This window comes from Bradysia coprophila, chromosome III, assembly GCF_014529535.1.
Source record: "Bradysia coprophila strain Holo2 chromosome III, BU_Bcop_v1, whole genome shotgun sequence".
NCBI lineage: Eukaryota > Metazoa > Arthropoda > Insecta > Diptera > Sciaridae > Bradysia > Bradysia coprophila.
The window spans coordinates 1,300,776-1,310,974 of NC_050736.1; the positions used below are offsets into that span (position 1 = coordinate 1,300,776).

At 35.9% G+C, this 10,199-nt stretch overlaps 3 protein-coding genes across 3 annotated transcripts; 2 read left to right on the plus strand and 1 right to left on the minus strand.

The window, feature by feature from the left end:
- The first annotated feature begins 3,395 nt into the window (after positions 1 to 3,395).
- On the plus strand, positions 3,396 to 5,036 carry LOC119079990 (odorant receptor 43a-like). The gene is made up of 4 exons (XM_037188155.1): positions 3,396 to 3,736; positions 4,488 to 4,587; positions 4,645 to 4,908; positions 4,983 to 5,036. Exons 1-4 carry the CDS (start codon positions 3,396 to 3,398, stop codon positions 5,034 to 5,036), a joined length of 759 nt encoding a protein of 252 aa, XP_037044050.1.
- Positions 5,037 to 7,441: 2,405 nt separating this feature from the next.
- On the plus strand, positions 7,442 to 8,188 carry LOC119078060 (protein UXT). The gene is made up of 2 exons (XM_037185491.1): positions 7,442 to 7,571; positions 7,640 to 8,188. The coding sequence occupies exon 2, from the start codon at positions 7,646 to 7,648 to the stop codon at positions 8,066 to 8,068; it is 423 nt and encodes a 140-aa protein (XP_037041386.1). The 5' UTR covers positions 7,442 to 7,571; positions 7,640 to 7,645; the 3' UTR covers positions 8,069 to 8,188.
- Positions 8,189 to 9,367: 1,179 nt separating this feature from the next.
- Positions 9,368 to 9,931, minus strand: LOC119078156. The gene is made up of 2 exons (XM_037185633.1): positions 9,764 to 9,931; positions 9,368 to 9,705 (listed from the first exon to the last, which is right to left on the minus strand). The coding sequence occupies exons 1-2, from the start codon at positions 9,827 to 9,829 to the stop codon at positions 9,427 to 9,429; spliced, it is 345 nt and encodes a 114-aa protein (XP_037041528.1). The 5' UTR covers positions 9,830 to 9,931; the 3' UTR covers positions 9,368 to 9,426.
- Positions 9,932 to 10,199: the final 268 nt, after the last annotated feature.

Consider the following 10,199-nt stretch of genomic DNA (forward strand, 5'->3'; position numbering starts at 1 on the left):
CTCCTTCATAATATTGCTGATTGCAGATACTTTACACGATTTAACATTACATTTAAATATTAAACGTTTCACGTTCTAGGACGAGATATGCACTTTGCCGCTTCAACGTCTTCTAAACGTTTGATCTATATTGGCAACACATTGCATCTTTTACAGTGACAAAATTTGTATGACACTTGATACACTGTCCCATTTCCGTTATCTATTTAGAGTATCCCTTATGCTAAAGCGAGTTGGTATTGACTAAGCTTTTGAGATCGAAACGAGGTATAGTGAAATTTGTTTTAAAACAGTCGGAGGTTTCTAAATGCTTATACCTAACCCATTATAGTCCGAGTTTCTATTTTAATTTTAAATTGTAAATTGGAAGGTTAATCACGGTGGATTCGAGCATATAGCACATAATATACGAAATTGTAATATTGATGGTAACACACGGCATTTAAATTTCCCAGAAATGTGGCCATAAATTGATTTTACTAAAACTAATTTTCGCCAACCATAACTGATATGTCTAATATATCAATTTAAGCAATTTTGGAAGCAAATAAATGTCATCGACATTCTGTGCATGTTATTATCTATATAATTAACAGGTAACACATATAAATAATTTTAATCTATAAAAAAAACACCCACCATATACACTCCACTTTAATGCTCAATTATGTTTCGCATTAAATCAACAAACAAAATTGAATAAACTAATTGAAATGACATACGATAATGTGATTAATTAGATGCGAACGATAATTGTGATAAAAAAATGCGCTACTTCGAATGTCGAACATTATTATATATTGCTTCTATAGATAAAGTAATTAATTATAATTCTGAAATTTTGTTAATGTTGATAACGAAAATTGATTTGTAGCGACTATATATTTTATCAGCACAAAACATACATGAGAAAAACCTAATTTTGCACATTTATTTTATAAAAAAAAACATCGCAAACCTCAAAAATGGGGTAACAGTCATCGACTTAGGCAATCAAATTTGATAATTTCACTCATTTCACTGCAATATCGTAAAATATATTGTGAGCAACTGGTGGAACAAGCCTCTAGCTCGATCAACGCACTTCAAGCATGAGTGGGACTCTAAATAGGGTACTGAAACTTGACAGTGTGTGACACATCTGTAAAACACTGTAAAAACCATTTCATAACAAAATAGTCCTCTATTTGGCAGCTGAACACTACGATCACTTTTGCTTGAAGTGCGTCGGCTCGATGCCAAAATCACATTCGAATTCTGTGACCAGAAATTTTGCTTAGCTTTACCATCTATAGGAAAGCCTAAAATGTAAATGTAAGTTAAAATGAAATCACAAAGAACAAAATATTTGATAATTTCATTCATCTGTTCTATGGATTCTAACTATTGAAGAGGTAATAGGCGTGGGGTAACTCTCGGTGTGTTTGGGACTAAACCTGCCTTGCCCGTTTCTCTTCTATATACTCATTGAGTTAACACATTCATTACTGAACCAAATACCCAATACCAATACCACTCTGAGTGGAGGTAGAAAAGACGAGAAGAAGACGATTCCTTCATGGATCGGCGAGTTATGATTCACTTCAGTTTATACTCTTCAATGAGTATATAGAAGAGAAACGGGCAAGACAGGTTTAGTCCCAAACACACCGAGAATAATGGTTCACAAACGATTGGTGACTATTGTTAAGTTTACTCACCTTATGTTCTTCTAGTCGTGCGTTTTCCTTTGGTTGACAGTTATCCAGCTTACCGTAGAACGTAAATAAATTGAAGCACTACCACACATTGTCGTCCCTGATGAGTTCCCCAATGTGTTTGTCTTCACTTTACATTTCACGGGAATTGTACAGATGAACTCCAAAGTTTTTGAATTTAACGGAATGAAACCAAAACCGGATGATGAAGCCTCATTACAGTCAGCCAAGCTATTTTAGAATGTAATTGGATATTGCGTTGTACCGCCTGGATTCGACAAAAATGAAACTCCAAAAGTGGTTTGACCAAACAATTTAGACTAGCTTTCGACTGTTTGACCAGTCATCTTTAAGGCTTTTTTGGACACTTAATTACTTAGAGCATAGCAAGTAGCAGTGAGATAATATATATTATGCATCTGTTGCCAAGATTGGTATTTTGACGTGTAGGACATTATTGCCCTAGCCGAAGGCGTGGGCCATAATGCCTACACGTCAAAATAACAGTCTGGCAATAGGTGCATATAATATTTTATCTGTCGAGAACAGATATATCGAGATAAACAAAAACTACCTAGAGAGATAAGCTCGAGATTATCGTTCTAGACTAGACATATAAAACTTTTTATCTGTCTAGAACGATAATCTCGAGCTTATCCCTCTAGGGAGTTTTTGTTTATCTCGATATATCTGTTCTCGACAGATAAAATATTATATGCACCTATTGCCAGACTGTTATTTTGACGTGTAGGCATTATGACCCACGCCTTCGGCTAGGGCAATAATGTCCTACACGTCAAAATACCAATCTTGGCAACAGGTGCATAATATATAATATTATAGATGTAGCTATATTATAAAAACTACAGCCGCATTACAGGCCTTTTTCGAAATCCACGGATTTTCCATGTAAATCGATTTCTGTTTCATTTTATTTTAGAATTGAGGATAGGATGTCACAAGTAAAAACCTTGAAGAAATGGAGGACATATCCTACAATACGATTATAATCGATGACAGGAAATAAAGGGAAAAAGCTATAAATTACAATAAAAATCAATATTTTCTTATTGAGTCACAAAACAGGAAGGTTTCTGTGAAAAGCCTAATACAAGCTTCGCTTATAAAGTGAATACGGAATTTCATAATTATACTGCATGCAATGATGGTTGACAGTCAGTGTTCATAAAGGACGACTGAAATTTTAAATTTCAACCACATGGAAGTAGTGCTTGTCCTTACGTTTCTCTGATTCCTCACGAGTGGGTGAGTGAAACGACTCTCTTTACAAATTTTTTGTCGACAACAAGTGGAACGATGTGGAACAATTAAAACTGTAGAATGTTAACTAAGTAAAAAGTTTAATTGAGTAGATTTTACTCATCTCACCCTCAACAGAGAGCTTTTTTCGCACCCATTTTGAGTGCGACAAAATTTTGTCTCGCTAATTTTTGTATGAAATGAAGTGTTTCAAACGACATTGTGGCGTAAGTATCGAATTTGCTCACTGAATTACGTAATAGTTATGTGTTCTTAACGTGCACTAAACTACCAATACGTTCTCAATGAACACTCTCCAAAGATACAAGTCATACATTTTGCGCACTTACACATGGAATTCTTTTATTTGTCTTTCAGTTCAGGTCAGTTCAGTTCCGAGAACACACGGTTGAATTTTGCAAATAAAACAGAAGGAAAATGTTCAAACTTGAGTTACCAAAAACCATCCGCATACTGATAGCACTGTACTATCACTTGGGAATATGGAGCGATCAAAGTACTTATCGCGAACGGTCTAGACGTTACTTTCTTTTTATTTTTGCTCTAGCATATCTTTCAGCAGTCGCCCTACGAGCCAAAGTCACTAGCGATCCGGACGAGCGTATATTTTTAGTAGTTGTGTCAGTTCAATTTGCTGTACAAGGTTATAGATTTTGGTTGATTCTTTGGCGAAAAAATGAAATTCTTTCGGTATTACATCAATTCGGAACACGTTACACCGATGAACAAAGTGAATTTTATAAGACGAGAAATTTGTTGTACGCATTTATGAAGTTCATTCGGTACTTTCTGTACGGCACCTTCATAACGATTTTCGTTTTAATTTTGTTTCCACTTTTCAATGAGAGAAAATTTGTAATAAACTTTCAATTTCCTTTGGACTGGACAAATAGCCAAATTGGATTCTGGATTGCATTAGTATTTCAGGCTGGAGGATGTTTTTTGTCTGGAGTTTGCACTTTTCTTACAACAATAAGCTGGTATGTAATGCTCAGCTTTTCGCTTGAATATAAATTGTTGGGAACGCAACTGGAGCGCATGGGTACGATAAACATAGGCGAGTCTAAATTGAAGATTTCGCTAACAGAACTACAGAACCTTTTTCGCAAGGATCTAGTACAGACAATACAGAACTATAACAGAATAAATGGGTAAATTCACATATATCGCAAAAAATTCCTGGTTTTCGTCATTAAATTATTTTACTAGGGAGGTAATGGAGTCATTCCCTCCCTAGGTAAAACCCTTTCGTAAAGTAATACACACACACACGGAATTTTGAAAACCGACACATTTTCTGTTTCTGTGTTTTACTTGAGTTTCTGATTTCTCCATAAAAAATTCATGCAAAATTCACAAAAACCCAGCAAACCACGAAACAGAAAATGTGTCGGTTTTCAAAATTCCGTGAGTGTAGTAGATTAAAATATAGCATACTACAGACGGGAAATAATTTGATTTCCCCGCAGGTACGTAACATACTATGATCTGAAGCATTTTTTTCTTTAGAGTTCTTGACGAGTTTGGAACTCATTTCGGGACTTTGTTTTTGTTGCAAGTTGGAACTGGTAGCGTTTGCATATGCGGTGCAGTGTATACACTAGCATTCGTAAAGAGTATTTCAAATAAATTCCAGGTTTTTTGTTCCTATGCTTCTCCATTGTAGAGTTCACACGAAGATCTTATAATTGATGCAATCAATTGTATTGTTTTGTTGTACAGCCTTTTTGACATATTTATGGTCATGTACTTGGCAAACGAAATTAAGTTGTCCAGTGACGATTTGTCGCGTTGCTTGTACAATTCCAATTGGATCGAACAGACACAATCTTGTAAGAGGTGCGTCATTATTTTAGGGGAACGTTTTAAACAGCCGCAAGAGCTTGTAGTTGGTAAAATTTACCCACTGAATCTGCTTACATTTACATCGGTGAGGCAGAGTCCTGAGTGATTCTTTTTGATGAATTAATTTGTGGCATATCTGAACATGATGTCTTTTTCTAGATCATCAACGGTGCTTACAGCATGTTCAACATTCTACAAAATCTACGAGAGTAGAAATTTTCAAATACTATACCAATACGAAAACCTTTGAGGAAATACAAATATTTAATTTTAATTACACATTCCACCAACGCACTTCAAGCAAGAGTGCTATACTCTAAATCGGTACTGAAACGGGACAGTGTATCACCCAAATTTTAGCATTGTAAAAAATTTAGAAACATTTTTCATACAAAATAGTACCATATTTGGCAGCTGTCACTCGAAGCACTTTTGCTTGAAGTGTGTTGATACCACTCAAAAGCAAGTTTTTTCGAGAGGCAACCATTGAATTCGAATAGATCTACAACTTGATTAACGGGGAATAGTAGATTACGTTTTTGTTTTGGGACTTTTGGGCAAGCTACAAAGTTCCTAACAATTATTTAAGCTTTTTTACTCACTAAGCCCCCACGACATTTTTTGGAGTGCAGTGAGTAAATCGATTTATGCAATATTTTTGATGGCATCATCAAATTGTCGGAAACCATAGAAAACCAGAGACTAATTTACACCGTAAGTGGGTTAGAAACTAGAAAGTGAGAAGGTATTTTAACGCTGCGTTAAATCGTACCATTCTCAAATAAGGACTTGCGTTAAAATTGCGCTGAACAATAACTCAAAATGGAACGTAAGAATTTACTTTTTTAACACTGTTAAACAGTCAATTTACAATGAAACGTTGAAATTTTTCGTTAATTTTTGAGGAGCTCGTTCACTTAAAGTTTAAATTCTGAAGCGCACTTACACAGTGAATTATTGCCATTCCTGATGAAGTGCTATAGAACAATAGAACAGAAAATTTTTGCGACACGATTTTATCCAGAGTTGTTTGCCTCTCAGAATAATCAATTTTCAGCACTCAATTTTCACGTTTGAAACAGATAACTTAATTGTGTATGAAATTGTAAACTTTAGTCGTTCTAATTTGACTTCAGTCCAATAAATTATAAATTACAATGGAATGTATAGTTTCGAACATCGGAGGAGAACCGATCATTTTCGACGATCATCGGAAGATTAAGATTAACGACGTTCACAACGTGGTGACTAAGCGCTCTATTGCTGCGGTTTCGAATACTCTTTGGGCTAAACGTGATCGGAATGCGACAGGTACGACTGATCTTCTTAATTACTGTTCCCTATTTCTAATAAAGTCACTTAGCTTCGTTGCATCCGATCGACGGGAATCGGGTTTATGAGAGTTATAAATACTAATTTCCAAACTTTAGCAATCTTCCTAATGTCCATCAAATTCGAGCTAAAAACATTTGTATAAATAAAAATTTACTTCCTTGGATTTAAGTGATCATCTGCTTTATGACTTTGCTACAAATAATGTAAAAAATAGATCGGCAGGTAACCTTAAAGTTATTATGAGATGAGGCGGACAATCGACGCTTGCCGAGATTATCTCTCATATATAACGGCTAGCGTTAGAGGAAATTTACCCAAAAAATATGTGGAATTCAGCTTTAACCGACTACAGATACACGAAATGCTGCAAATAACTCAAACCACTTATTTATGAAGAATGAACAATTCCACTCATCCCAAAGAAACGGACACTTGAAGGTAGATGATAAATTGAAAATTTTGTTGTAGAGTGAGTGACCTTGTGAGGGTATGGCAAGTTTGGTATCGTTGTAAAGCTTAGACTGCAGGCTCATCCAGGCATTATTGTTTTGTTGCAAGAAGGGTCTACCCGTGTATTACAGAGGAGTCCCAGTTTCGCCGAGGTTGGTGTAAATATTTTTTTTCAAATATTGTACAATTCAAACATATTTTATAAAAACCATTCACGATGTCTAAGAGAGCCTGCTATCCTCTTCCAATATCTACATTCAAAGAGTTTCAAAGTCTCTTCGTCTTGGACATATCACCATTCCAAAATGTCGAGTTTTCGACTTTAGCTGACCGTAGCTACGTGGCCAGGTTGTTGAGAGAAGCCATTTTAACATAAATTAGCTAATTCTAAATCCCTCTAAGTCCCTCTATCCATAGCGATAACAATAGGTATTCAAATTGACTCGCGAGTCCCGGACGACCATGTGTACCGGTTCTCCGAAACGGCTGGATGGATCCGCTAACTGGCTTCGGTTCCTTATAGTACTAGAGTCCCTCAATAAGAACATGACTCTATTTAAGTTTTGTTCAACCCCACCGTGCAGGTATGGCCCCGATTCTTCAAAATCTGTCTCTTTATCTTGAGCGCACTCATTATTTTTGTCAAAAGAATATTAAAATTGTGGCGTTAGAATAGAATCCGTTTTTGAAATGGTTATTTCCCCCGAGGTGACATTAGACGTTAGTGAAACTGAAATTTACGTTGATAAATAAATAAAATAAAAAACAGAAATACACTCGATATCCTCGATATACACGCGACAATTTCGCATTACATGGCAGTGTGGAACTAAACGTTCAGACAATTTGTTTTAGAAAAAATAAAGAAAGAAAAAACTGTCAGTTGAACGAAACGTATTTGTAAACAAAGTGTTCAGTACCGCTAAAAACCACCAACAAAAACTCTTAATTGATGAACTAATTGTAAGTTAAATCAGTTGTTGCATAAAAATTGATTGTCGGAAGATATGGTTAATTGATCAATGTTGCAGACCACAATGGAAACGGACAAATTAGAAACATTCATCAACGATCACCTTCGTGAAGACCTGAAAGTTTACGAGAACCATCTCAACCACATTCACAGCGAGATAATGGAATACAACCAGCTGCGAAACACGGCCAGCACAATCAACACACACCTTAAATCGGGATTCAAAACCAAAGTGGATGTTGGGGCAAATTTTTTCGTTCAAGCAAAAGTGGACAACACTGACAGAATTCTGGTGAACGTTGGTCTGAATCATTTCGTGGAGTTTCAATTGGAAGAGGCAATTAAATTTTGTGACTTTAAAGTGCGAGTGTTAAACAAGGAAGCAGACGTAATACGGGAAGAAAGTCTAAAGTGTCGTGCTAATATTAAATTGGCGCTGATGTGCATAGGTGATAGGAGTAACTTGCATACGGAAAACAGGAATTGACACCAATGAAATTTGAATTTTGTATTATCGATTGTTATCGGATTAAAATGATGATTTGATGATAAAATGGGAAGTCTATCATTGGTCTATACCAACAAGAATTTCACGACGCACCGGCCAAGTCATTGAATCGTTCAAGCACGAGATTGAATTGTTGTTTTGGAGAAAAAATGTTAGGCAAAGTCTTTCTGTTAAAATGGGATACGTTTGGAGTGCTCAATTTGTATTATAATTCAAAACGTTCAAAACATAACCAAACGGCCGGAAATTAGGTAAGAACATTAGATACACCAACTGAACTGAAGCCCAGTCTCTGTATATTTGTCGTATTGCGGTATCCTAGTTACCAGGAAATTTTTTCGTTAAAAATTTGGATACTGGGAAACGTGAGAAACCAAGCATTCCCCGAAGAAAGCAATGAAAGAAATATATGGAGATGGAGTCAGTTTTACATTTTTGGTTACCGGTAAATTTTGACTCTGTTGTTAGTTTTAAGTTGTACATGTCAAGTTGCGGGCCAGCGCTGTTATTTTTGGACTCACGTCCATTATATAACTTGGAGGATCAAAAGGTGGTTCTGTCCGTAACACTTTGTGCTACCAAAGTTCCAACGTTCATGTCCTTCTGGTCGTGTGCAAAGGCACCAGGCTTGATTGTGTCAGGTCAGGTCAGGTCCGGTAAATTTTGACTGTGTTAATAGGAAGAAAACATATTTTCATGGCCCGATCATGCCAACGTTCATAAGCTATTGACCGAAACTCATTTCCTATTTTCTCAACAGGTAAAGTGCTCAACCTTTTCAGCAATCGTATCGCGATCTTTTATGCATAATCTACTACTTCACTCGTTTTATCGCACATAAATCATAGATATATCAGTATAAGACCACAATAATGCTCAAGGCTCTGAAAGAACATGTTAAGACAACCCTAAGTTGATCACGAAGGCTGTGACACACAAATTGCGTCAACGGCTGAGAAGATTAAATGAAAAATGGAACACAATTCTGAATTTTCCAATTAAATATTTTCTTCAAGTTGATTTCTCAAACTATCTGGTAGTAAATGCGTTTATAAAATTTGGTGTTACCCGTTATTTCGTGGTTGTCTTAAAATGTTCTTTCAGAACTTTGATAATGCTAGAGTGCTATGCGCGAAGTCCTCACATTTTTCGTCGATACATATTAGTTATCTGTTTCTGAATGTTTAATGTCTACGAATGTCTAACCGAAACATCGTCTATTTTCTGAACAATTCACTTCACCATTGGTAAGCCAAATGAGTTAACAATCACCTCTATATCTATGACAAGAATTATTTATTATCTCCTCTAATCCCAAACGAAATGGAAACATTTCACTATTCTTGCGGTCCAACCGACTCCTCCTTATTGTCTGACTTTAATGCTTTCAATAATTTAAATCGTGGAGGTTTATTCGGTGCATCAACGGTAGATTTTTGACTGTCTATAATTGCAGGAATCACTTTTCCTCCAACGGTTTGAATGACTTCAACAACTTTTTTTATTGTTGCAATATCACCGACCAAACCCCGTGTACTTGAACTGTCCAACGGTTCTTCGCCGACTTCCTCCGAACTCCAGTTGGTAGTGACAAGCACGTCCTCTAGAGTGAGCACCTGAGAACATTCAAGGAGCTTAGTGTTTGAAGCAATCGGTAATCAAAGATTGATTTACGGTTTGTGCATCACTTGTTAAACTATACACCAGCATGATTAAAATAAGCAATTTGTTCGAATACATGTTGGTCCCTACGAGTTCTTTTCATGAATGTTGCATTCAGATTCTAGCTGTTGCATTTGACTGATTTGACTACTGTATCGTGAGCTGCACTATCATCGAAATAGTCTTTATCTCATCATTATTTTAATGACCTTAAATTATTCAAAATTACTAAATAAGATAAAATGCTGGTATGTATGGTCATTTAATATAAGTTTGACAGTATCAAGGTGCCTTGTCAAGATCACATTCACTGGTTACCGATCGATTGACTCATTGTCATTGTCTGTAATTCTAAATGATTCTTAAAATACAGTACAAGTAAAAACTCTCTCATTTCTATTCATATTCTATTCAGTATGGACGTGTCGCCAACGTTTCATTTAGATAA

Coding starts and splice junctions, on each gene's coding strand:
- LOC119079990 (XM_037188155.1), top strand. CDS start 3,396: ATGTTCAAACTTGAGTTACCAAAAACCATCCGCATACTGATAGCACTG. Junction 3,737..4,487: donor TATAAGACGAGAAATTTGTT/GTACGCATTTAT, acceptor TTTTTTCTTTAG/AGTTCTTGACGAGTTTGGAA. Junction 4,909..4,982: donor ATCTGCTTACATTTACATCG/GTGAGGCAGAGT, acceptor GTCTTTTTCTAG/ATCATCAACGGTGCTTACAG.
- LOC119078060 (XM_037185491.1), top strand. CDS start 7,646: ATGGAAACGGACAAATTAGAAACATTCATCAACGATCACCTTCGTGAA.
- LOC119078156 (XM_037185633.1), bottom strand. CDS start 9,829: ATGTATTCGAACAAATTGCTTATTTTAATCATGCTGGTGTATAGTTTA. Junction 9,706..9,763: donor TAACAAGTGATGCACAAACC/GTAAATCAATCT, acceptor GAATGTTCTCAG/GTGCTCACTCTAGAGGACGT.